Consider the following 27,316-nt stretch of genomic DNA (forward strand, 5'->3'; position numbering starts at 1 on the left):
TTCTTTTTAAATTTTATTTATTTTTTTGAGAGAGAGAGTGAGAAAGAGAGAGCAGGAGAGGGGAGAAGATCAGAGGGAGAAGCAGACTCCCCACTGAGCAGAGAGCCCAACTTGGGACTTGATCCCTGGACTCTGATCCTAGGACCCTGGGATCATGGCCAGAGCTAAAGGTAGACATTTATCCGACTGAGCCACCCAGGTGCCCCAAGTGCACCTAGTTTCTTAGCCAGTGCCAATTACTGATGTCTTGGATTAGGTTTAAGAGGGCTTGGATCAATTATAACAATTCTGAACTAGGATTTGTCCCTCAGTTTCTCATAGTGAAAAAGATTCTGAGTCTTCTCTTTCAACTAGTGCTCAACTGAAATGTGCTTGACTTGGCCCTTGGTGTCCCTGAGGGCAGGGACAATGTTATCACTGCTTAGTTACTGTCTAGATGATAATTATACCTGGTGCCCAGCACATGGCCAGATTCAGAGAAACAGTGAATAGATAGACCATTGGTGGAATGAATGAATGAATGAATTAATTAATCAGTAGCTCTAAGGGAAATAAACTCTAGTGTCTACCAGAGACATCCAAGAAGCTGGGTTAAAATTCAGATGCCTGGGCCCTATTAACAGATTCAAATTCAGTAAGTCTTACCTAGAGCTTAGGAATATGCTCCGTTGGTAATTCTCATGTAGTCAGTTCTAGTTATTCATGGGTGCATAAACAGCTCTCCCAAAATGGCTTAAAAAGAGCAACAATTTTATTATACCTCACAATTTTGTGGGTCAAGAATTCAGGCAGCTGTTGGATATGGTGCCCATGGGGGTGTGACCCGCCAAGTGGCTCAGTGTGCCTGCACATTGGTGGCGGGGAGACTGGGTTCCCGCATCTGTCAACCTAAACACCTTCATGTGGCCTCTCTCAGAGGGACTCAAACATCTTATGCGAGCCTGTGAGATCCAGGGAACAGCAGAAGCCCCAGGGCCCCTTATGACTCAGCGTGAAAAGTCACATAGTGTCACTCTATTGGTTGAAGTAGTCACAAGCCCTCCCAAATGCAAGGGAACATAGTCCTTGCCTCTTCTTGGGAGCAACCATATTTCCAAACTACCCCGCAGCCCAAGAAGTATACTTTGAGAAGTGCTGCTGTAGAGAAAAGTCTTGAACTGCCCCCACACTGCACCTAGGGCTCAATGGCAGCCATGTTTCCAACATGGTACTCATTCCTCTGTAGGTATGTGAGATAGCTTTAGCAGGTACATAGCAGAACACTAAAAGGGCATATGTATTTATACCTACACGTTAAAATTATGCATTTCAGACCCATGGTTTTTATGGGTTTCTCGGTTTTTATATGATTCCTTAGACAAGGTTAAATTATTTTTAACAATTCATCTTAGAGACAATTGAAGGAGACACAGTAAGTATATAATAACACATGCGGTAAAAGATAGTATAAGAATCGTGACTGTGGCATTCAGATGTCCAGAAAGCCCTGAGTTAATAGAATTAATTCACCCATTTTGGTTCTGCTTTTTTTTTTTTCTGATGACTGTATCTTCACTGTTCCTGTCTTTCTTTTCCTAGTTGGTCCTTCCTCACAGTACAATTAGAAAAATTCTTCATGAAGAAAGAGACAGCCACCTTTCTTTGTCTGGAGACAGATTGACCCTCTATCTGACTTCCCCAGCCTTCCCGGATGGTCACCTGCTTTTATCTTTGTCTTTAAAATGGTTTCTTTCCTCCTAGAGAGGTCATCCCCAATTCTTCCCATCTGATGTAGGGCTTATCCTGTAAATGATAATTTTAAATAATAATTTACAGTTAAACTGAGCTGTTTACTATTTAAAAACCCTCCTGCCTCCCTTAGCAACTGATCTGTTTCAGAGTCCCTAACATAGAAATATAGAGTTTTATTTGGTTTTATCTGACACTTAAACTACCACCAGTAGGTAGGTTTCTGTTTCCAGGTCTGACATACCTAAAAACGAAGGGTCTTGCCTTGATTTTTTTTGGTTCCACCTTGAATGAGATTATGAACATTAACTGAGAGTCCACAGATTTTGAAATGTGAAGTAATTTGGACCAGAGGGACTAGAACTTACAATGCATGTTCTCGAATTTATAAAGTCTTTATTATTTTGCTGATTACAAAAATAATACTGGTGCATCATAGAAAAAAATTTTAATTACAAAAATTAATCTTGGTAATCACAAGTTCCCTTGGCTGGTTTTGTATTCACCAGATAAATCATTCTTTGAGCAAATATTTCCTGAAACTACTCTGTATAAGAAAAATGTCAAAGGTCTGAGGGTGAGCTCTACAGGATGGCCCCCATGATGCCCTTGCCCTTGTGGAACCAGTGAGGAGAAATTGGATGAGGTTAGTATTAAAGCCAAGTGGCAGAGCTGTGGCCAGCCCTATACCATGGATTACATCCAGGTACTGGGAAGGAAGTTCTGTCCTCTGGGAGGGTTTCCAGAGGTCTTAGGTCTTGGACACAGGGAAGTGTAGGGAGAAGGGATTCAAGGTTGGGTTACATCTTGCTTTCATCAGACAATATGTTCCAAAAGTATCCTTGTGGGTGAATTAAGGAGATCTGAGCAGGACAAAAGTATCATCCACTGGGTTTCTACTGCTCCAACAGTGGAACCGAGCGAGTGTTAGGCTGCTGAGGGGAGGCACCCTGGGTGCGACCCTTTCTAGCCACAGCTCTTCTTCTTCGACATCAGAGGTTTAGGTCAAGACATAGTGGATTTCACTATTGTGTTCATAGAGGAGGGTCGATGACAGAGTTTTAAAATAGCTCAAAGTACTGAAACCAGGAATGAAATAAGAACATGACAGGCACTAGATTCTCATCCTCCTCTGGCTTGACCTAGATAATTTGAGGATTATGAAGTTGCTCTAAAATTTAGAATGTTAGTCATGGAATAAAATTTGTTACCATTTTCATGAATGTGCAAAATGCCCCAAATCAATTGACATCTCCCCTGATTTCTTTTTTTTTTTTTTAAGATTTTATTTATTTGACGGAGATCACAAGTAGGCAGAGAGGCAGGCAGAGAGAGAGAGGAAGGGAAGCAGGCTCCCCGCTGAGCAGAGAGCCCAACGTGGGGCTCGATCCCAGGACCCTGAGATCATGACCCGAGCCGAAGGCAGAGGCTTTAACCCACTGAGCCACCCAGGCACCCTATCCCCTGATTTCTGTTTTAAGACCCAACTTCCTATGGGCCATTGACCAGCATGTCTTCTGAAATATAAAATTAATATAACATATAATATAAGTGAAACCAATTCCAAATATAAGGATACAGGGCACATATGCTGGAGAATGAAATAGCTCCAGATAGGTCAGTGGGTTCAGATATACCATTTCTAAGATATGGGTTCAGATCCAGCTGAAGTAGGCGTCAGATTTTTCTCCAAATGTAATCCTCCTGGCAGCTAAGAATGTACTAGAAACTATGGAGATTCCTACCTCTTTTCAGAGCATATATATGTTTTTAGCTCCTCTTTTTTTGAATCTTATATACTAGAAAAGGAAGGGATAGTCTTCATTACTGAGAAGTATCCTTTCTTTTAGATATCAACTTTCTTCATTTTTATTTAAAATATATACTTATTGTAAAAAAATTGGAAAACACAGAGAATAAAAGCAACCATAATCCCTCCCTAGTAACCCCTTCCTCACAAAAATAACCACTTAAATTATTTTGATAGGTTTCCTTCCTGTCTTTGTTATGTTTGTTTTTATCATTTGACCCAGTCCATATTGTGGAGACAGAATCCTCTCATTAGGGTTTTGCTGTAAGGGTCAATGGATCCAGCTTATTAACAATAGGACAATCACACTTTACATCTGTGTAACTGTTTTTTAACTTACCAGAGCACACTGATGTCCATCATCACATTTGGTGATTATCTCACATAGAACAAACTATTTTTCAGGAAGCTAAGTTCATAGAGTGGGGAGAGGGTCTGGCTCCACACTTCATGGCCGGGAAGGGTCAGAGCCAGAATTGGAGATCTCTAGACTTCTTATCTCAAGACTTTTCCCTACCACAATTTCTGTTGCCCTTTCCAATGAAAGACTATTTGTGCACAGAAATTCTGTTTGAGAGCTGGGACTTCTACTTCCTGTGGTTTTGTTTTGAGCCATCACACACATTTGTATTTAATGTGTCTTTTGGGCTGTCAGCCTGGGAGCTTTGCCACCATCATACACATGGGAGCCGTTTGCTCACCATGAACCACTTTCCTCTGTAGCCTGAGCCCTGGGCTTGGTCCTTGGCAGTGGGCATCGGATGCACAAAGCTGCCTCTCTGGCTCTGTGGCCAAAAGAAGAAACTTGCCTCCTGTGTCTCTCCAAGTACCTGCCTCAGCCACCGTGTCTGTACTCGTAACTGCGCCTGTAACTAGTCAGCTCTTGCTGGAGGTGTGGACGTTTCAACCGAGAGCTTTCTAAGTAAGTGGTACCTTGACCATCTGGCTGTCGCTTTCCTGTCTGGCCCTTGTCAGATTTCTTTACCACAAAAAGCAGTTCCATATTTGCTGAGGCTTTTCATTTCTTCTTTTTAAATTTCCTTTTTTAAAATTCTTGGTTTGAGCCTCTTTACCTACATCATCTTTTCTTCCCCTAATTCCAACATTTTATGTAAGTCTGTAAGATTAGGTAGACTTAACAGTTAGGTGAAATCTACAATTCCATGGGAGGGATGTTATGATTTGGGGCTTAACATCCCAAATGAGATAAGGGGTTAAAACGAAAACAAGAGGCAGAGATGGGGAAAGGAGAACACACCAAGAAAAATCAGATGGAGGGAGAGACCATGGGAGACCCGGGAATTTCTGATTAGGGCATTTTAATAAAATAAATAAATAAATAAAATGTTACTGTGATCGTGAATCTTCGTATGAATTATGAATATTTTGCAAATCATTCATATCTTATTACTGACTTTTGACACGTTTCTCTAGCAATTTGAAGTTGGCATTTCTTCAGCAGGAAACGCTTGTCAATTTTATTTTTAAATATCAAAGACTATTTTTAAAATTTAAAAAATTATTTTCACATAGAATTCTCACAGTTTTTCCTGAGAAAGTTGTGGTCAGTCTACTCCTTGGACAACCAAAGCCAGCCAGTTGCTTTGATGATCCTTTATCCATTGCTAGCCCCTGGCTGTTCTGTGAAGAGCTGATTTAACAGTTAGAAAAACAACAAGACTAATTGCTGGGATGAGTGGGGTTGTGCGTGAATGAGTCTAGGGGGCCCAAGAGGTGGCTTCAGTTGCCCTTTTGTCTGCGCTCTGACCTTGTCACTCTTCAGCACCATGACTACCAGCCCTGGACAGAGCTGTCCTTGAATCTTTAACCAGCGCTCCTCACTCTGTGAACCCCACTGGGACAGCTCATTGGAAAAGCATGATCAAGGCCACATATGGGTGCCTGTGGAGAGCCAGCAACAGTCTCTCATCTTAGCCCATCACAGACACTGGTCACCTCAGCACAGCCAGGGATTTAGTTTAATTGCCAAGAACCCAAACCATTCTTTCTGCCTCAGAGTAGCTAAAATTTTTTTATTAAACTCAGTAGGGTTTTGTCCAGTTTAGTCAGGAACAAAATTGAGTGGTTTCAGCATTAAATTTTCCAGTTAAGTTTCTGTCATCATCCCTGGAAAATTCATCTCATAATGGTGAAAGGCAAAACAAAACAACCAACCAAACAAAAACCCCCCAAACCCTATCTTTTGGTGCCAACTAGTTTTAGTATAATTGTATCAGTCCCCACTCATCTTATTTCCCTTAATTAGTTGGCTCAAATGTGTTCTTTGATTTCAAACCCATTTTCCCAGTGGGAGTATCACCTTTTCTGTATGTGGAAGAAAACATAATTTCCTTGGGTTCCAAAGAAGCTGTTCACAAAAGCCCTGCTTATTCACAAAGTGAAATCAGTGATGTCCTACCTGAGCTCATCTTCAACCCTGAATCCTTTCCTTCGTGCCAGCTCCATGAGGAAGGCTCTACGGGTGGTTCCCATTTTCTTCTCCAAAATATAGAGGGCCAAATCCTGAAACTTGATGTCGTGAGGAGGACAGACCATCGAGGCACCCATTTGCCTGGGCCTCTTCTTCCGAGGGCCCAAGTGGACCATTTGCAAAGGATTCGTGGGAAGAGGCATCTGAGGCTTCTGTCTTTGCCATCAAGCAGTGTCTCTAGAAGTGAGGGAGAGCCTGCCCTCCTTCATGAAGAGTTCTGATGTCATTGTACTAGAAGATTCTCATTCAGGGTAAGGTTTCCTGGGCTCTGCCCTGCTGACAGCTTCCTGCTGAAGAGCAATGAAGAATGTTCATCTCTGTCTAGCTCATCTGTTCAATGTGGAAATCATAATGGAAACAATAAATTAACTTTGCTTTCTTTATCTTACCAGATCCTCAGAATAACCTCATGAGGAAGGTAGGGAAGCATCTTTACTCCCATGTTAGCATCTATCTATCCATTTCTTAGTCATTCATTCAGCCATTCATTTAGGCCCCTCTTGTCTTTACTTTTTGTTCCTTTTTGTATTTTTGCTTACATTCTCTTCCAACTTGCTTGCATTCTCTTACGCAGTCATTATAATGCATTGGATTTCTATAGTTTCCGTGGGTGTTATATGTTTTGTATAGTTGTTTTGATTTTACGTAAGTGGCACTGTTAAATTTCTCATTCTGCAGATCACCTTTTCACTCAAAAAAGTGGATCAGATCCCTCCACATTATTCTGTGTTCTAATCTGTTACCTCTAATTGCTCCACAGTAGTTCATTATGGACATTTTAGCTATGTTGGTGCATTTTGTAAGTGAGGAAACCAAGGCTCAGTCAACTTACTCAAGATCACAGAGTAAGAGGCAGAACCAGGTCTTAAACTCAGGTCTTCAGGCTCCAAATGTTACATATCTCAGTTTTCTCAGTGAACTAAGGTTGCCTGGAGAATAGTCTATTATGTAACTCTAATATTGATCTTTTGGGATGGAATGGGATGATCTTCGATAAAAATTACTGCCACAAAAAGACATTTTCACAACTTATATGCAAAGTAAAACTAGTGTCTCTCATCAATATACTTTATAGATCTCATTTCTCACATCTACTATGTGGTAAAGGTAAACACCTACAAGCCTTAGCTGATTGAATCCTCATAATACCACCGTCTGGTAGGTACTAGCATCCCCACTGAGGTAAACACCTTTGTCAAGGTTGCAGGGCGAGTATATGGTTATAGGTAGGAAATGATCAAACTAGAGCTTAAACTCAGATTTGTCTGCTTTTAAAGCCTGTGTTCTTAACTACGAAGAAACATTTCTCTGTGCGTGTCTTCTCCAATAAAAACCAAAGTTCTGGTCACCCATTTGCTATATTATTTGAGACTTTTGCTACCTCCAAAAGTGCATAAGCTCCTCACCACAACCACTAGGGAAGAGTGATGTGACAGTTGCCTTCAAGCATTTGCAAAGTTGTGTTGTCCAAGAGAGCCAGATCAAAAATCTCAGGTGGAACTTACAGAGTAGTAGATTTTAAATCTCTGAAAACATGAGCTTTTTATTAACTAGAGCTGTCTTAAAATATAGGGAGATTGCATTATACAGTGGGATATAACAGGTTGTGAGAAACGTTCAAATGGGATCCAAACGGTTGTGCATTGAGATGTTACAGAGGGACTTAGACATCTGGTAAGGACCTTTAACGCCATTCTAGTATTCTGTGATTGTTTACTAAAGACAAAAATATGGGCCCTGGAGACCACTTTGGACCTCACCATTAGGTGTCTGGTTACTGATGTGCTGAGCGCTCCGTGTGGGAACACAGCCTTAACTACCAAGTGGCGCCATAGCATGGAGAAGCAAGACTCTTGTAAGAGCCTGGGATTTTTATGTTCATCCCCATGGCATGGCCAGAGAAAGAATGGGTGTCACCTAAATGGCAGAGGAGATGGGAAACAGGCACAGAGACATGGCCGAGAGCTCAAGTCTGATGGCAGGTTGCTGGCCCAAATCCCGTGTCCATTTTTTTGAGCTGTGACCTTGACCACCTTGCTTCCTTCCCCAAGCCTCAGGTTTGCTCCTCATAACACAAGGGCTAACTGAGATAACCCACACAGCCTTCTGAGCAGAGTGCTTGGCACAGAGGAAGCACTTCAAGTAACTGTCAGTTGGTAGTAATTTGGTGTTTTGTTTTTAGAAAAGAGCCAGTTGGATCTGAAATCAGATCTTTGTTTTATAAAACTACAAAATCATCAAAAGATGGTGTTAACCAATATTTTACTTAGTCTGCTTTGAATCACTGGTATTGAGAAAATTACCACAAAAATTTAAAATGTGATGATGGCTGTCTGGTTATCAGGCTATTGTCTCTCAGCCCTGAATCTACTCTTTTTATGATGGGGTCTATGAGGTTGGGGCTGGGACTGCGCTAATGTCGTTTCTCCTGGTCAGCTCGCTCTGTGCTAGGCTCCACCAGTAGGGGGCACTAGAGGGACACTGCAAGGGGCAGGTCTTGATCCTTTTGGTTGGCTTGCTGATAACTCCTGATCTTCTCAGTAATGGTTTTTCACTCTGGCTACAGCTGCTGGTTCCACTCTGCAACACTTTAAAAAACGATTTAAGTTATTTATTTTGAGAGAGAGAAAGAGAGAATGAGAGCGTGAGCAGGGGGAGGGGCAGAGGGAGAAACAGACTCCCTGCTGAACAGGAAGCCTGATATGGGGCTTGATCCCAGGACCCATGAGATCATTACCTGAGCCAAAATCAAGTGCATTGCATAACTAAGCCACTCAGATCTTTTGTTAGTTTAGTTTTGTTTTTTGGTACAACCAGGCATATCTTCATCATGTCCTTCAGAGATACTAACACCAGCCGGACACATGTCCTTTTCAGGGGTCTGAGTCTTCCTGTGAAGTATAGGGCAGCATCCCCTCCTCAGAGATATGTTGTCACAGCTCCACAGAGACTCCCTGCTCCACGTGTGAGATTCCAGTAATCTCAACTGGAGATTTTTTGTCCCCACATTCCTAGAGGCAGGCCATGCTCCCTGCATTCACTCTCTGACTTATCTCAATGTCCTTTTGCTTTTCAGTTTTCAAACCTGCCTGTCAAACCAATCCATTATATTAAATTCTTTTTGTTGAAATACCTAGTGTGTTTTCCTTTTTCCTAACTGGACCCCGACTGATACACTGTTCAATTAAAGTGAGGCATAGGAGATGAGGACCCACCTACACTTCTGGAGCATACTCTTTCTAGAAGGAACTCTGACAAAAAAAAATCTTTAAGACATCCAGATCCCCTGAACCAGCAGTTTCATTTTGTTAGGAAAGACAAATAAATATGAACGCACTAAGATGTTCATTGCAACCTTTTGCAGAGAAAACTTAAAACAACATAAATGTCCAGTCACAGCGGGTCGGGGGTGATAAAGTATAAGAGGATACTGTGTAGCCACTAAAATCGTGTTATGAGAAAATACTTTAAAACATGGGTAGGGTGCCTGGATGGCTCAGTGGGTTTAGCCTCTGCCTTTGGCTCAGGTCATGATCTCGGGGTCCTGGGATGGAGTCCCGCGTCCGGCTCTCTGCTCGGCAGGGAGCCTGCTTCCTCCACTCTCTTTCTCTGCCTGCCTCTCTGCCTACTTGTGATCTCTCTCTGTCAACTAAATAAATAAAATCTTAAAAAGAAAATAAAACATAGGTAAATGTTTGCAATCTGATAATTGTAAAATCAGTGTACAAAATTGTAGTTACTATGTGGCATCAACTTTGACAGAGAAGACTAGGAAAATATATGGCCAGCCTGATATAATGGTAGATATCACTGGTTGTCAGTTTATGTGATTTCTATTTTCGTCTTTGTGCTTTTCTGTATTTTACAAATTTTCTGTAATAAACATAAATCATATTTTCCACCACAGGAACAAAGGACTTACAAAAATTACCTCGTGTTAATACCATGTGGCTTTAGTGGAAGCTGTGATTCAAAGGTAGTGAGGTGGCTCTGAGTAAGCTAAATCACAGGTAAACATGTTTTCTCATAATTACAGCACAGGGCTGAGTGACAAACCCCTTTATATTTTATGTGAAAGTCCTGTCTCACTGCCAGGCCAGACTCCACTGAGGAATGGGAGGGGCTGTGTAATTCTGCCTGGTTTATGTAGCTTACCGAAGCTGACTCTGGGGAGGAGATCTGTGGCTTCTAGGTCCTTTTTCCTGCCTCTGGGGGTCCTTTTCAGTGGTATCACGTGACCTGTGCTAGGATGACAGTTATGAGAGCTGAAGCCATTGTCGTGGCTTGGGGAAGGGAGGTGTGAAACTCCTTGGCCTCACCTTGAAACGGGTCTGAGTATACTGACGTCTCATTGTTATTTCAGGAATTAAACTGAATTGTGCTCGTAAAAGTGCCTGGAAAATCATGAACCACTGTACAAAGGTCAGTTGTTCTTGTTATTCTCATTGGCACTGCAGCTAACGGCAGGAATTGATTAATTTCCTCTTACTGAGCCATCATTTTCTGGAGCTGTTTGCACCAGATGTTGAGCACACCCTTGGTCCGGTGTATGGGTCAATCAGCCCCAAATCTCTGTGGCTTAGCACAACAAAAGTTTATTTTCTCTCATGCTACTTTTTGGTAGAAGATTTTTGTTCACTCAAGACTCAGGCTGATGGAAGCTTTTCATCGTTTTGTACCTGTACTGTCTGGACGATGAAATTTTCTTAGTCACCGTGGCAGAGAAGAGGGCGCTGGGGGGTCTTGCATCAGCAAGTAAGTTCTTTGTCTCAAAAATGGTACATATGACTGCTGGTCATAGCCCATTGGTCAGAGCTAATAACATGGTCCCACCTAAATGCATCAGGGCTTGGAAATGCAGGGGAGCACTGGGAATTTGGATTCGGGGGGAGCATTCCTGTTCCTGCTATGCCCAGGATCAAGCTAAGTGCTCATTGATGGTTTTGGAGATGCCCAGTCAATGGGATGTTACTGCATCTACACTAAAGCCATGGCAGAGATTAAGGAGGACCAGAGTCTTGCACGTCCTAGAGGAGAAGCTCAAGAGAAGGACCACTCTGTCCAGTAGTCAGACCATTCTTGGACCTCCTAAGAATTCTAAGCTATTGGTGTGGTCCTGGGGACAAGAAGATCTGATCTCTCTGAAATTACCTCCATACCAACTGTTCCACCTTTCAAGCAGTATATAGAGGAGAAAGTCCTTTATCACATGTCAAAGTCTATCCTAAATTTGGATCAGGTGCCCTCCCTGCTCAAAGTCTTCTATGCCTCTTCCCATGAGAGCATGGGTCACTCTGTATTGCAGTGCGCTAATCCCCTGTCTATACCTGCTGTTGGGGCAGGACTCATGTAGGTTGTATTCACATCAGAATTCCCAGCTCCTAACACAACACCTTGTATAGTAGACACGAATTAAAGGAGAAGAAGCTAGAGACCAAATGTAAGTTGATACTATTATTACTATTATTAAGCTTCTATGCTGTTCGGGTAACTGTGATGTGAATCTTCTGCCATGACCACCCTTTTCCACCCTACCCATTCCCGATTAAATGTCTCTTCAGTATGAGCAAGTATAATACATTTGTTAAGAGCCAGACTACCTGAATACAACACCCAGAGATTTATGAACTGTGTGACCTTGGGCAAGTTACTAAACCTCTCTATGGCTCAATTCCCTCATCTGTGCAATGGGGATTATAATGATTTCTATCTTATAGGTGGTTAGGAGGACTAAGTAACCACTTCAAAGAGTATTGGCATGCAAAAAGTCTTCAGAAGTTGTCACTGTTCCTGTAACAGCCCAACCTTCTTGTTCCCCTTCCCTCCTCTGTCCCTTGCTGTCCTTCCCCTGAATCCCTGTCCACTTGAGAGGTATTTTCTCAGAGTACTTCCCACTGGCCTTTTGATGCCTCTAGACTCCACCAAAAGTGGTATCAGACCTCAAAGAGACTAAAGGAGTGCCTGCCATAATTCCCAACATGGGTTCCGAGGAACACTAGTCTCATGAAGTGTTCTAGGCCAAACAAAAAGTTCTATAGTGAATTAAGTTTAAGAAAGCCAGACAAACTTTATACAATTTGTGTTAGAATGTGAACGTTTTTGAGAAAACTTCGCGATCAAGAAACCTTTTAAATTTTGTTTAGCTCCATGTATTCCCAACTCACTTGTGTTTTTGTTTGTTTGTCCTCTAGAACACTTGCAGCATCTTGTTGAACACAACAAGTGTTGCTGACTACATATGCACTAAGCCTGGGGGCCTGGAGTTAGGCGTGGTAACCGCCTGCCACTCACCAGGTATGTGATCTTGGGCAAGTCGCTTAACCCATGGGATTCTCAGCCTCTGATTTGTAAAATGACAATTATGGTACCAACTTCATTGCACTGTAAGTGAGGAATAAGAGAACATAAACATGCTCGCCTGGCCCACTGGGGCTAGTCCCTATTCTACTCTTGCTTTCACCCTGCCTCTCCCAGGGGCTGGCGGACATGGCTGGTGCTCGGCTTGGGGAGGCAGGGCCAGACTGCAGGAAGGAACACACCTGGTCATTGACTGCCATTGTCACACTCCTAGGCAATGCTGCCCTTCTTAGCTTAATGTTGACTTGTTCCTCCATTTTGGATAATACTTGGTCTCCTTATGATCCTTCTTAGAGACCTAAATGAGTGTGAGCGTATGGGGCAGGAAAGAAGGGAGAGGGTGGTTTGGTGGAAAAGTGGGCCTCTTCTCCTCAACATTATTTTTATCCCTAGCGGTCCCGTTGCTCTTCAGTTTATGAGAGAAAACTTCTGCTTCCGGTAGTTTTATTTTCTTTTACATATCAAATATCTTGTATCACCTACTCATTTCAGCTGTAGGACTGGGAACTCTGCCATCCCCAAATGTGCGGCAGGGTTTTGTTTTGGTTTGGTTTTTTACCGAGCACCAGTTTCCTCTGCCACCTCAACAGCTGTGCTTGGTTCTTGGCAGCAGATGTCTTCTGGAGCTTCGAAGAGCCTCCTTGGAAAAATTTGTAGAGCTCCTTGAATGACAAAAGTCTTAGAAAATGTGCTTCTTGCCCCTGAGAAGCAATCTGTAGCTTAGTTAATACAAGGAAACTCCATATTTCAGTTATGATTTGGGATTTCACCTTTGTCTACAAGGTGAGAAAGGATGGAAAGAACAAGGAAATTGGTGGAAACAGCAGCTTATTTGTCCTCGTATTTATTCAAAAATGTTTATTAAACTCCAGCTGTGCACAAGATGGTGGGTGAAAGCATGGGTAACCAGAGTGGAGAGAGAAAGCACAGGTACTTGCCTCAATGGAGAGTTTAAAAGAGATTTGGAATTTTATTTGCAAAGAATTGGGAGCCATTTCAGCAAAGGCAGAATGCAACAAAATGGTGCCTTAGGAAAATTAATCAGGCAATAATGAGTGGATGGATGGAAGGGAAGAAATTAGGAGACATCATGATAATCTAGGCATGAGGTAATCAAAGACTGAACTGGGGAAGCCTAAGGAAGTCTGAACAGAGCCTGAAGGGAGAGCCACAGGAGCTGATGACTGCACCGTTGGCCACTGGATGGGGTGACCGGGGTCACTAATGCCTCCTGGACACCTGGTGAGAAGTCCTCTGGTACTGCCAGTCCCCAGATGATTTCCAAGTCTTTATCTCCAGCCCATTCCTCTCTCTTGAGTGCCAGGCCCATTTAGGTTCCTCTTACAGGTCTTACTCAAAGTGCCTAAAACAGAACTACGAGCCCACACTCCCCAAACTGCTCCTTCATCTCTTCCCCAGATCCTTTTAATCATCTCCTTGTCACTTGATGGTGTTTCTGAGATAACCAGTAACATCTCTGTCCCCTCTGCATGACACACCAGCAATAAGGACAGGGGGTAGATAGGCACCCAGGATGAATGTTAGACAGCTGACTGGCAAAGTTCCAGAACATTTAGCCTTTGGCTTTCGTCAGCAGGCACTGGCTGGCTCCACCATGCCACCATGCCACCATCTGAGTCACTAGATGAGCTTCATTTCTGTAAACAGGAGAATGGAGCTTGGTTCTTTAGCTTCGGGACACTTAAAAGGTCATTGAGAACTTTTACGATATCATCACATTATGATGATGGAGTAGCCATCATGGTCCTCTGGAAAGGTGTCAGGCTTTATGAAGGCCTTCAATGGCCATCCTCACGCTCATTCTTCAGAGAACCTGGAGGACATTGAAGCTGCTCCTCTTACAGTCTCCTGCTGGCAGAATTCAAGGAAGAGAGGGGAGGGGCCAAAATGATGCTCACAGAGGATGGAGCCTGCCATTCCAGAGTGAGGAGGAGGGAGGTTCAGATCTCTGAGAGCGCTGAACGCTGACACTGAAGTCGGCACCAGGAAGCTGGGAGAGCTTCTGAGCAGGACAGTGGCAGGAGCAAGTGAGCCCAGCAGTGAGGTGTAGAGCCTCAGAGGGGACTCCTCAGACATGTGGAGATCCAGAGCTCCGACTCCGGCTGTGAGACCACTGCAGTCAGTCAGTAGAGAGCTGATGAAAGCCGAAACTGGGGCCATTCATTCATTCATTCATTCACCAATATTTATTGCTTGGCTACTCTGTTCCAGGAACTCTTCTACTCAATAATGAAGAACAGAGTCAATAAGCTGGAGTATCCCTGATCTCATGGGATTTACATTCTATTAAAGAGAAACAGACAATACATACAATTAATAATGAACTAGAGTAGGCCAGATGGTGGTAAGTGCTATGGAAAGACTCGAGTGGTTAGAGGGGGCAATAGGGATGGCAGTTTTATCTAGGAATATCAGAAGGCCTCACTGAGGAGGTGACATTTGAGCGAAGGCTTGAAAGAAGCTAATGGCAGTGGGGCTGGGGACTGAGGGTAAATGGGACAGAAGGAGGCAAATCAGGAAGGAACAACTTTGAAAAGAAAGAATCTGGAGTCATTTAGACAGTGAACTGGAGGACAATAGGATCACAGCCAAAACTGTAAATGGGTAGAATTAAACCAAATTTGAAGTGTGTTTGGACTTTATGGTTTGAAAAGAGTCAGTTGAAGAGTTCAGTTATCCTTTATCAGATTTTATGGGGCCAATTCTATGCTGTAGCAGTATTTATAAATCTAGGGATTTGAGATGGTGTTAAGTCAGAGGAGTGGAGAAGCAGAGGCTGATGTTAGCAGAATGCTTCAAATTCTCGGATGCTCCTCATCCCTTAGGAATGGACTGTTCCTCCCTCCTGCTGTAAACATTACTGCGGTCACAGATGTCCCTGCCATGGCTGCTTGCTATGCTGCCTACAGCCCCCTTTCAGGTCTGAGGCACATGTTTCCTCCCCTTCAGGGAGTGCTTCGAGCTGGTGGCTCACTGCCAAAGGGAGCCACCTGGCCTAAGGGCAGAACCCTCCCCGGGGGACAGCCACATCCAGTTACTGGTCGTGGGATACAGGGCCAGTTATGAAGGCCAGACCATCTTGTTTCAAGGGATGACAACTCTGAAGTCATCCCCACTGCCCCCAGCTCCAGAGCATACTATGGGATCAGCTGAGGCCTGGGTTCTGTCTACACTGTGGAACAACTGTCCCCTCTACTTGGGTCACTTCTTTCACCCCCAACAGCTGTTGATCCCACGGGCATCCCTGACAGGCTTCCTGCACACAAACCCTCATTTCAGGATCTTACAAACTTGTCCTTAAGAACAGCATTTGACACTTAACCTATTTTGATTGTCCTCTAACTACCTTTCTTTAAGATAAGCAGTGCTTATCTTCCTACCGAGGTTATAACCTTCTCCATGATCAGGAGACCACCCTTGACCTCTTTGTATATCCCAGGGGGTGTAGAACTTGTCCTTGTGGAAAGGTGACAGTTCCTAATGACAGGCTTAAGAAGCTTTCTTCTTCCATCCAGAGAAGCCAGTGAGAACTGGTGCACAGAAGAGAATAGCTCAGGCCCACAAATGTTTGTGCCAAACCATTTCTCTAAAGCTGGTTTTGCTGGGGATGCAGCCAAAACCCTTTTATTCCCTGCCAGGAAGTGAAAGTCTTTTATCACCACCTGGGAGGAAAAAGGGGTTCAACCGCTCAGGCTTAGTAGAAACAATCTCACATTGGTGAATAGGGGATAAAACTCAGTTCTGTGTGCAACAACTTTGAGAAATTTATACTGAATGTGTATTTCTCAGAGAGAATAATTTAGGGAGAGGGGGGCAGGCACTCACTTTTGCCATGTTAACCTTTTTTCATGAAAGTTTGTGAGCAATTGTTTACTTTCTAAAAATAACAGAAAATTTTTTATTCAATATTTTTAAATTATGGAGACTATAGTTCAGCTTTGAGTTATATGCTAAGTGATGTGATTATATTTGACCAAAGTGTTTTAACTTGTATAAACTTTATGCTATTGTGGTGCAAAAGAGCCTGGTTCCTTTCAAAAATTTTCTGGGGTGGCAGGTTACTTAATCTCAGAGGAAATAAACCTTTGTCTGAGCTCTACTAAAAAAGGCAGGAGAGTCAGACCTAGAGAACTTCAGCTGGAGTTCACCTCCGCTGGGAGGAGGACACGGGCGGGGGGTGGGGTGGGGAGAACAGGGAGAGTTCCAGAAAAAATCCAAGAAAAGCCCGGCAGCTCTGAGAGGAAAATTCACTAAATTATAGATGTTAGAGTCTCCTGGGATACCAGGGCATGGTATGGTGGGTGTCTTAGTCAGTTTGGGCTGCTTATAATAAAAATACCATAGACTGGGCAGCTTAAAAAAAAACAGAAATTAATTTCTCACAGTTCTGGAGTCTAGAAAGTCTGATATCAAGGTGCTGACCAATATAGTTCCTGGTGAAAACCCAGTTCCTGGTTTGCGGATGGCTGCCTTCTCACTGTATCTTCACATGGCAGAGAAATCTTTAATTTTTTTTCTTATAAGGATACTAATCCCCTTCAGGAGGGCTCCACCCACATGACCTAATGGCCACCCAAAGGCCCCACTTCCAAATACCACCACATCAGGGATTAGGGCTTTAGCATGTGAATTTTGGGGAGACACATTCAGTCCACAACAATGGGTAAAAAATAAAAGTAAAACCAAAAAAAACACACTGTTTACTTGTTACATGCAAACATTGCTACATAAATATTTGTTCTCTCCTGAGAACTTTGGTTCATATCCCTGACTACAGTAAAACTACCTGAGGTTTTTTTGTTTTTGTTTTTTTAAAGATTTACTTATTTATTTTGGAGAGCGGGGAGGGGCATGGGAGAGAAAGCAGAGTCGGCACTGAACGTGGAGCCCAACGTGGTGCTTGATCTCATGACCCTGAGATCATGACCTGAGCCAAAACCAAATGTCCAACTCTTTTTTTTTTTTTTTAAAGATTTTATTTATTTATTTGAGAGACAGAGATCACAAGTAGGCAGAGAGGCAGGCAGAGAGAGAGAGGAGGAAGCAGGCTCCCCACTGAGCAGAGAGCCCGATGCAGGGCTCGATCCCAGGATCCCCCAAATGTCCAACTCTTAACCGATTGTGCTACCAAGGTGCCCCAAACTATCTGAGTTTTTAAAACATCAGGAACCAGGTTCCATCCCAGGAAAATGGAGGCTGAATCTTAGAAGGTGTTGGTAGGCCGAGCATCCATGGTTTTCACCAAGCACCACAGTTACTCTGCTGTGCTGCCAAGGCTGAGGCAACTGCTGGTTTAGGATTTCACTGTGGACGGCTGCCATTGCTAACTCTACTTTGTCTGCCTTCGTAGAAAGCTGAAAGATATGGAGACATAGCTCCTTTCTTACTCCCTTTTGATATTTGGACTTGTTAAATGAAATCACTACTTTTTTTTTTTTAAGTTGACATATCATGTATTATTTGTTTCAGGGGTACAGGTCTGTGATTCATCAGTCTTACACAATACACAGCGCTCACCATAGCACATACCCTCCCTGATGTCCATTACCCAGCCTCTCCATTCCTCCACCACCTCCACTGCAGCAACCCTCAGTTTGTTTCCTGAGATTAAGAGTCTGTTTTGGTTTGTCTCCCTCTCTGGTTTCATTTTGTTTATTTTTTTCCTCTTTTCCCCTATGATCCTCTGCCTCGTTACTTAAATTCCATAAAGCAGTGAGATCCTATGATAATTGTCTTTCCCTGATTAATTTATTCCCTTAGCATAATATCCTATATTTCCAACCGCATCATTGCAAATGGCAAAATTTCATTTTTTGATGGCTGCATACTATTTCATTGTGTATATATATACCACATCTTCTTTATCCATTCATCTGTTGATGGACATCTGGGCTCTTTCCATAGTTTGGCTTTTGTGGACGTTGCTGCTATAAACATTGGGGTGCAGGTGCCACTTCGGATCACTACATTTGCATCTTTAGGGTAAATACCCAGTAGTGCAATTGCTGGGTCATAGGGTAGCTCTATTGTCAACTTTTTGAGGAACCTCCATACTATTTCCCAGAGTGGCTGCACCAGCTTGCATTCCCACCAACAGTGTAGGAGAGGTCCCCTTTCTCCACATGCTCACCAACATCTGTTGTGAAATCATTACTTTTAATGTTTTTCTCAACATTCCTTACGACTTAAACTCGCTCCACCCAGCACTTACCAGGCAGCATCAAGCAGGGCTTTGGGAGAAGGCATTCTCGTCATTTGAGTCATAGTTCCACTTTGTCAGTACCACGTGAGCCAGTGGCCACATGCTTCTCCCCTAGACCCAGCCACCATCTTGTTCTGGAGTTATCCAAGCAGAAAGAGAGTTACTTAATGGGACAATTTAGATTGGGCTGAGATGTCCAGATGGGACTAAACTTTAGTTCTTTTCCCACATTCCAGCAAGAAGAAAGAAAACCAGCTCTTCTCCTGACAAAATAACAAAGCTCACATTCTCTCTGTACGCACAAGGTGAGTGATGTTGCACCCTGACACATTGCACTTATAAATCCATTTGCATATGCCCCTGGGTATATACACATCCACACACTGTAAGGCAAGGTAAAGCAAAGCCCTGTGAACAGGTTCCTAGAACAGGCCAGCAGTGGGCAGCACCTGGCATCAGGGAAGGTAGGCCAGCTTCTTGAAGGCAAATCCTGACACAGACGTATGTGAAATGCTGCAGAATGAACCTCATTAGTGGTGCTGTTAACATGCCAATTTGCCAGGAGCTCCCCCAGCTCTTTAGTGAGCTGGTCAGATACAACTGAGCTTCATTTCCGAGGACTTGCCCCATGCATGGAAGTTCTAGTTTTTTCCACTTGGTGTCAGTATTTTCTGTCTTAGTAGGTTTCTGGGTAAAAATTAAGCAAAGTTCTATTGAAGAAAGTCTAGAGCATTTGGTTGTGAATAAATTACTTCACTTAAAAAAATGTTTCATATGCTTCCCCTGGTTTCACAACTCTTGCAGCGCAAGAGGGTAACTGTGGTGCTTGGGAAAACCATAGATGCTCAGCCTACCAACAGCCTCTGAGACTCAGCCTCCCTTGGCTTGGGATGGAGCCTGGTCCCTGATGTTCTAAAAACTCAGATAGTTGTTCTTTGTAGCCAGGGATATGGCCAAAGTTCTCAGTAGAGAACAGATAGTTATGTGACAATGTACAGTTGAAGCAAGCAAATAGGATTTTGGGTTTTCTTTTGTTTTTTGTCCATTGTTCTGGACCCAATATTTGTATTTTCCTGAAACTCACCCCTTCACTTCCTGCTTTGTAATTTCTTTTTTTCTCTATGCAGGGAAAGGGCAGCATCTTCTTTATCCACAAAGGCCAGCATGGGATTGCCCCATCCATTCATTGGCTCAGCAAATTTTAGGGATCTCCATTGTGTCACATGGGTTCCTCCTTTTACGGAGCTTTTGGGATTTCAGATGGCAACCTAAAAGGGCAGAGGAAGCTGCTGGAGGCAGGAGTTCTGTAGGGAAAGAGGTGTGTTCTGGCTTTGAGCCTGGATTGCCGCTTAGCAGCTGTGTGGCCTTGGACAGGCAACTTAACTTCTCTGAGCCACAGTCCCCTCATACATAAAGCATGCATATTATACAGTTTCTTCCAGTTTACCAGGAAAGTTAAGTGTTACTTGTATTCACAGGTACTCACTGAATGTCTGTTGAGCATATAGGCAGGGGCTGCTCTGGCCTTGGTCTCCTCCAGCTCTGGTGCTGAGCGACAGCAAGGTTTGGAGCCAAGTAGAGGTTCACCATCCACCCTTGGTGACAGGTAATTGGCGGAAATCCTCCAATGTGCATTTAAATTTTTATAGATCTTGCACATCTGCTAATTTCTCTCCATTTAGGATATACTAATTTACACTTAGGTTTACAACAGAGAAGTGGGAATGGACCCATTTTCTCATCCTGTTAACTCCCAGTGTCTTAACAGACTTTGGGGATCTTTGCCAATTGGACATGCAGAGAAAGGTATCTCAGTGGAGTTTTTATTTGTATTTTCCTTAATATGAGTTAGTTCATGCATCTTTTCCATCTCTTTAAGGGCTCTAATTCTGCAAACCATCCATTTATATCTTGTGCCCATTTTTCCACTGGGTGTGGTTTTTTTTATTGATTTCTGGGATTCGGTTACCTATTACAAAATTAGCCTTTTCCTGCATATAGGTTGCAAATACTTGCCCATATTTGTTCTCTGACTTTTGATTTGGCTAATGGTGGTGCTCTTTAAACATACAGATTTTTTTATATTACCAATATACTGATCTTCTCTTTTATGACTTTTACATTTTGTGTCAGATTTGGAAAGCCCTTTCCCACACTGAGACTCTGAAAGGAAAACAAAATTCATGTTCTCCTTTAGTTTTTTTTATAGTTTTATTTTCATGGTTACATCTTTAATCTGCCTGGAATTTATTTTTGTGTAAAAGTGGGGTATTGGATCCAAGTTTCTTTCCCCCAAGTAGCTTCCTAGTTGTCCTAGATTCTTTTATTAAATAATCCATATTTTCTCCACTGATTTGAAACCTACTTAAGTTTTGAAAGAAGGTCAGAGACTTCTAAATTTGGCAGCAGGAGGATATCCAAGCTGCAAGACTTTAGATGAGGCTTGTAGCTCTTTCTGAATTGTGTCTCTTGTCGTTTGGAAAAAGAAGAAATACAGGTGCATTGTCCTGAAAATGTAGTTCAACAATCAACTGTGTGGAAGAATGGAAAGAACACAGACTCCCAGGTCAGAAAACCTGACTTCACTTCTGCTGAGTAATGGTGGGCCAGTAATTTAAGTGCTCTGTGCCTCGGTTTTTTCCTCTGTAAAATGGGTCTAATAATAGCATCTATGTCATACTATATTGTGAAGTTCACATGCTTTAATATATGTGAAAGAGGGCGCCTGGGTGGCTCAGTGGGTTAAAGCCTCTGCCTTCGGCTCAGGTCATGATCCCAGGGCCCTGGGATCGCGTCCCGCATCGGGCTCTCTGCTTAGCAGGGAGCCTGCTTCCTTCTCTCTCTCTCTCTCTCTCTCTCTGCCTGCCTCTCTGCCTACTTGTGATCTGTCAAATAAATAAATAAACAAAATCTTTAAATATATATATATATATATATATATGAAAGAGCTTTATAAGCTATACCGATCTGTGGGCACATTTGTTATTTGAAGTTTTACAAGTTGGTACAGCATTGCCAGTTAATTTAGGCAACACAGTTCTAGATTTTTCAATTTATTAACCTTCTGGAAATCCTTCCAACTTCTTTGGAGATGGTTAGCTTCTTTCTCCTTACTGGTGAGTGTTGTGGGTTTGCTGCTTTTCTGCTTATTAGTCTGTTTTCTGACAGCATTTGAGTAGAGGAAGGAAGAGAAGACTAGGAAGTTAGATCATCCACTGGGTTTTGAGGGAGAAGGAGGTGAATCAGCAGGAGTAGGTGAGGGGGATCTTGGTGGAGGAAGGGAGAACCAGAAGGAGAGTGAATGCATTTATTTGCAACCTTGTAAATATAATTATTTCCTAGAAAATGTTAAAAACTTGCTGCTTTATAATTTACTTTGCAACAATGTTTTGTGGGCAGTACAGAATAAAGGCGGAGCGTCGGGTAGTATAGTGCTTGGTCAGAGTCCCTTGTCGTCTTAGGGTGCCCAGCTTCCTCATCTCTGAAGCAGCGATACTCATAAATGCAGGCCTCATGCTCACGTGAGACTAGGTTGAAGACTGGAGTGGGCAATTGAGGAAGAAGTGTAAATATATGATGGTGGCTTGTGTTTGCCCCCCGGGGAATGCAGTCTGCATCAGTCTGCATCATCTGCAACCAGTCCTGCTGGAGACAGCTGTGCCTTGAGTCTTGGCAGTGACCCTTCCCCATTCCTGGGGACAAATGCCCCTCCCCACTTTGAAGCCAGCAGAAGTGTGGGCAGAGGAAGATGCCACTGCTATTCTGCCAAGTTTGCAAGAAAGGACGTGGGACAATGACTCCATTATCACAAGGGGAAGAGAGATTGCCTAGGAGGACAGGGGATGGGGATATTGGATGGGGACTTGGTAGGAGTTGATGAGGATGTGCAGGGGAGGTCCATGAGACCAACAGCAGGAGTTGGCGGTGGGAGGGGAAGGGGCTGGTCCATGAGACCAGCAGCAGAAGAGCCAGGAGAGAATGAAACTACCGTTTGGGTGGCAGGTGTGGGGCACTTAAGGAAGAAAAATATCACTGTGATTTGAGTTGTTGGAACCAGAGAAACCTGTTCTTCAGAATGCACTCGGCTGTGAACCTGACTGTACCCGCGCCTGCATTGATCAGTTACAATGACACAGTGGCTAAGGCAGATCTCAGTTCCCAGCACGCAGAGCTCTTCCACATACCTTATTACAGATGCTTCCAGCCCCGGGGGAAGGGTGACTTCAAAATTCCTTCCAGGCCTTCGCTTCAGCAGCACATATACTAAAACGGGAATGATACAGAGAAGAGTAACATTGCCCCCACACAAGGATGACTCGCAAATTCGTGACGCCTTCCGTATTTTTGAGAACAAAAATGCTGCAAGGCTCCAAGGACAAAATTCCTTCCATGTTTAGCACATTTTAAGTGTATTTTGTTGTGTTCTAAAAATTTGAAAACAGATCACCCAGAACACCCCATTCATCAGTTGGCCCAGGTGCTGTAACGAATTACAGTATTTTCTCTGTGTCAGTCATTATAAATAAGTGAATTCTCAGGAAGTGTATTGGAAACCACCACACGATGTTTGCACTTTTTTGTGAGATCACATTATTACATTTTCACCATGAATTTTTGGTTAATTCTATACCAGCTTAGGGAATTGTGCCTGGGTCTATGCATATGTATTCTCGTTCATAAAAACCCTTCAGCAGGGCCAGCTCCACAGGTGTGTGGTCACCTAGGGCCCCACCCTCAAAAGAGCCCTCTACTTGGTTCAATGTTCTGCTGTCACTGTCTTGAAATTCTTAATAATTTTTGAGCAAGGAGCCTCACATTTTCATTTTGCACCAGATCCCACAAAATATATAGTCGGTCCTGCTCACTATGAAATATTGGACTTTGTTCAGAAGGGCAAGTAAGTTATTTTTTAAATTTTTAATTTGGTCTTTATCAGGTTTGTTTTTTTTTTTAATGCCTGCCATTCAGAGAAAGAGGAACTCTCTTACACTGTTGGTGGGAATGCAAAATGGTGCAGCCACTCTGGAAAACAAAACAGAGGTTCCTCAAAAAGTTAAAAATAGGACTACTGTAAGACCCAGCAATTACACTACTAGGTATTTATCCAAAGGATACAAATGTAGTGATTCCAAGGGGCACCTATACCCCAGTGTTTATGGCAGCAATGTCTATAAGAGCCAAACATGGAAAAAGCCCAGATGTCCATCGACAGATGAATGGATAAAGGAGGTGTGGTATATATGTATGTATATGTATATATACACACACACACATATACATACAATGGAATATTACTCAACCACCAAAAAGAACAAAATCTTCCCATTTGCAATGATGTGGATGGAACTTTCACTTATGCTAAGTGAAATAGATCAGTCAGGGAAAGATGACTACCATATGATTTCATTCATATGTGGAATTTAAGAAACAAAGCAGATAAACATGGGGGAAGGGAAGGAAGAATAAAATAAGACGAAAACAGAGAGGGAGGCAAACCATTAAGAGACTCTTAACTATAGGAAACAAACTGAAGGTTGCTGGAAGGGAGGTGGGTTGAGGGATGGGGCCACTGGGTGATGAGCATTAACGAGGGCCCTTGATGGAATGAGTACTGGGTGTTATTTGCAACTGATAAATCACTAAATTCTACTTCTGAAACTAATAGTACAGCATATGTTAATTTAAAAAAACACCTACCATTCAGGGATGTAGAAGTTTACGTGTCAATGTTTATGGGGGAAAAATGCTTCATCATGCCAATGTATAGACAAAAGTATGAATCTTGAATAAACAACAGCAAATAAATAGTTGTGAAAGGAATAAAAACATAGTTGAAATAATGTCTTTGGTTCAGGAACATTAATTTCAACCACGTCATCCCCTCTACCCAGAGGAAATGAGAGAAAAATAAAGAGACAGAACAGAGAAGGTCAAGGTGTAGCAAAGAGCGGAAGCAAGGGTGGGAGAGTGAAATGAATCAAGTATTGAGCCCAAGAGTCTTCTTTTGATGCAAAAAAGCAATTTGCATGGTCACCCTCTCTGATGAGTGCATTATCTGATGCTATTGACTTCTCAGGGAGACAGACTCTGTGCTCCCTCCACTGTGTGGTTTAAAAACTTTGGTGTGTCCAGATTTGCTTTGCAGCGGATGAGCGTCCTCATCTTGGTGACTGCTAGACTCAAAGTAAAACAGCTGCTCAGTGGCTTTAACGCCTCTCTCTCCATGCTTGCAGGTGCCTTACTGTTTTGCCTGAGCCTGTAATAAGAAAGCTAAAAAATAAATGAGCCTCTTTTCTTATACTCTGCAAGTACCTACCTCTCTCCCTGAATTCTCAACGTTACTATATTATATTTTTGGTCCGGCTATTTCTTTCACCAATTTTCTCTTAAACAGATATGTGTTCACCCAAGAGATGATTCTGTTGCTTTAAGAAAGAAAAAAATGTCACACTTGGTTGGTCTGAAAATGTAGCACCTGGCGCCCATATTTAGAAATGTTCAGACACACACATACTTACCAGCCTTTCGCACTGAAGTGTGCAAAGTATCACAGGAAGCTCATCGAGTTCAATCATTTATTTGTAAGTTGGTTGTTTGGAACTTGAAAGCACTTTTTCCCATAGAAGCAAAGCTATAAATGGGGCTTTGGTCCCCAGGCTTAAAAGACTGTTGCAGAAATGTCTGCTATGGAGATACAGTAATTGAGCCAAAGGGAAGAGCTAAAGCGCTAAAGAAGTAAAGCCTGTTTCCTTTGAGTGCTTCCCTGGAAGAGGGACGGGTTTCATGTAAGGAGGCGGTGGAAGCAGCTGGAGGCTTCCAAGGAGCCTGGGGGTCCCGTCAGTGACCCAGACCCTTGGTTGATCCACTTCAAAGCCCGGGTGCTCTTCCTCCCCTGTGCAGGGGTGTACCACACAGTGCTTTGGTGGCATTCCCATGTGTGGGTCTATTTGTGGCCCAGAATGGAAAGGAGAGCAAGAGAGAAGGGGAAATTTTCTTGAGGTATCTGGAGTTTTGGAAAAAGAGAGCAAATGAAGCTGGGTGACCTTGTGGTGCCAGAGCTCATATTGTTCCCTTAGAAGAGAAAGTCTGTCTTTGCTCCTCTCCACAAGCTTCCTATTCGTATGGAAAGCTCCAGCCCACAGGTCCTCTTCTCTGGGGAGCTGTCCCTGTTTTTTGAACTCCCCACTAGCTCTCAGTGCAGCATATATCTGTCTCTTTCTGTGAAAGCATACTTCACGTCGTTCATAATCATTTCTCTGTATGTCTCCCCCACTTGATTAGGAACCCTTTAAAGAAAAAATAATTTAAGTTCATTTTTTAAAATTTCAGGAACCTACTCAAGAATGTGTGTCTCCTTTGTCTATGTTGGAAGCAAACTATGAACAGTAAAAACTGGGAACTAGGGGAAGACAGTGGGAACATCATCCCACCACAGGGGAAGATTGGAGACTGTGAGGAAGAAGTCTCAGATCAGAACCTACCCATAGGTTCTTGGTTCTCTCCCCACATACCAAGATCTTCACTAGTCCAGAACCACTTGCCTCTTGTCCACGATGTATAGAAGAAAGAGACCTTGAGGTGGGTTGGGGACATAGATACTAAGTGTAAGCTCCTGCTTTACAAGCCATGGGGGCTATATTTTGAGGGTTCTCTGGTGGCCATTCTCCCTTCTTCCAATGACAGCCCCTGACTTTTGTGTGGGGATCATGGGTGGGCCTCTAACCCAGCTCCAAGATGGAAGATGGGTATCACTTCCCCCTTGCCTTGGTGTTGGCTCTAGGGATGGAGATGTGGCCAAAATATTCCACAATGCGGGGGTGGACCTCACATTTTTCAGGGTGCTGTCACCATCCCATCGTACTTGAAACTGAGGTTGGAGCAGCTGGAATGATGGTGTGTTGGAAAAGTTTAATAATTAGCTTTCAAACAAAAACCTGAACAGTCCTGTTTTGTAGTTTCTGCCAACTCCTGTGGTGTAAATACTTTGACCATGGCTGCTTTCAAGCTCCAACAGTGTCACTGAACATGGAGTTGGGAAGAGATGTACCGTGGCCGACTGCTACATCATCTTCCCACCTTAGAGACAGATGCCATAGGGGTGCATAATCTCAAGAGCACAGAGATTAGTAAAATATATTAAAATAATCAGAAAGAGATGAGTTTTGAATATCTACTGCCTTTGTCTTAAATATAACTTATTTAAAGCTTATTTAATTTATTTTTCAAATAATGGCTATATTAACAATAGGCTGACAACATTTCTGAAAATTTAATGGTCTTCCAAGAGCTAGTATGAGCTAGATCCAGCAACCCACTAAGCCAGAGCCACCTGGGCACCTTGCATGTTAGTTACTACATTATTGTTAGATGATTACATCATTTCTAATTCTGCACTATTGTAAATAACTCTACACTCAGGAAAAATTTCCAAAATTTTACTTTATTCTTTTGAGCATATTAACATTTTAAGATCCAAATTGCCTTCTGGGATGTTTCTTTTGATCTGTAGTCCTGCCTGCCACAAGGGTACCCATTTCATAGTGCCTTTGACAAACTTGAAGCTGATCACTTCTTAAAAGCTGAACCAATTTGATAGATTCAAAAGATGGTACTTATACTCACTTTAATTTGTTTCTTTGCTTTAGTGAGACTGTGAGCTTCCTTATCAGCCATTTGCCCCTCTTCTTTTGTGAGCTAACCTTTTGTG

At 42.9% G+C, this 27,316-nt stretch overlaps 2 protein-coding genes across 7 annotated transcripts in view; one reads left to right on the forward strand and one right to left on the reverse strand.

Moving 5' to 3' along the window:
• Positions 1 to 6,370, reverse strand: part of DNTT (DNA nucleotidylexotransferase) — a 30,915-nt gene extending 24,545 nt beyond the window's left edge. For 4 of the 5 annotated variants that reach the window (XM_080823281.1, XM_080823279.1, XM_080823280.1 and 1 more), the window contains exon 1: positions 5,958 to 6,313. In XM_080823281.1, the coding sequence (XP_080679407.1) occupies positions 5,958 to 6,172 (215 nt within the window). In that variant the 5' untranslated portion in view covers positions 6,173 to 6,313. Of the gene's footprint in view, positions 1 to 5,957 lie in introns of all 5 variants that reach the window. The other variant, XM_080823278.1, reaches the window with a different exon arrangement.
• Positions 4,166 to 27,316, forward strand: part of BLNK (B cell linker) — a 111,323-nt gene continuing 88,172 nt past the window's right edge. The window contains exons 1-4 of one of the 2 annotated variants that reach the window (XM_080823285.1): positions 4,166 to 4,460; positions 12,221 to 12,323; positions 18,846 to 18,914; positions 20,088 to 20,215. Coding sequence is in view for 1 of the 2 variants with exons in the window: in XM_080823284.1 (XP_080679410.1) it covers positions 21,153 to 21,175 (23 nt within the window). In the remaining variant the exon portion in view is untranslated. Of the gene's footprint in view, positions 4,461 to 11,415; positions 12,324 to 18,845; positions 18,915 to 20,087; positions 20,216 to 21,095; positions 21,176 to 27,316 lie in introns of those variants that run through there. The other variant, XM_080823284.1, reaches the window with a different exon arrangement.

This window comes from Martes martes, assembly GCF_963455335.1.
Source record: "Martes martes genome assembly, chromosome: 14".
Lineage (NCBI taxonomy): Eukaryota > Metazoa > Chordata > Mammalia > Carnivora > Mustelidae > Martes > Martes martes.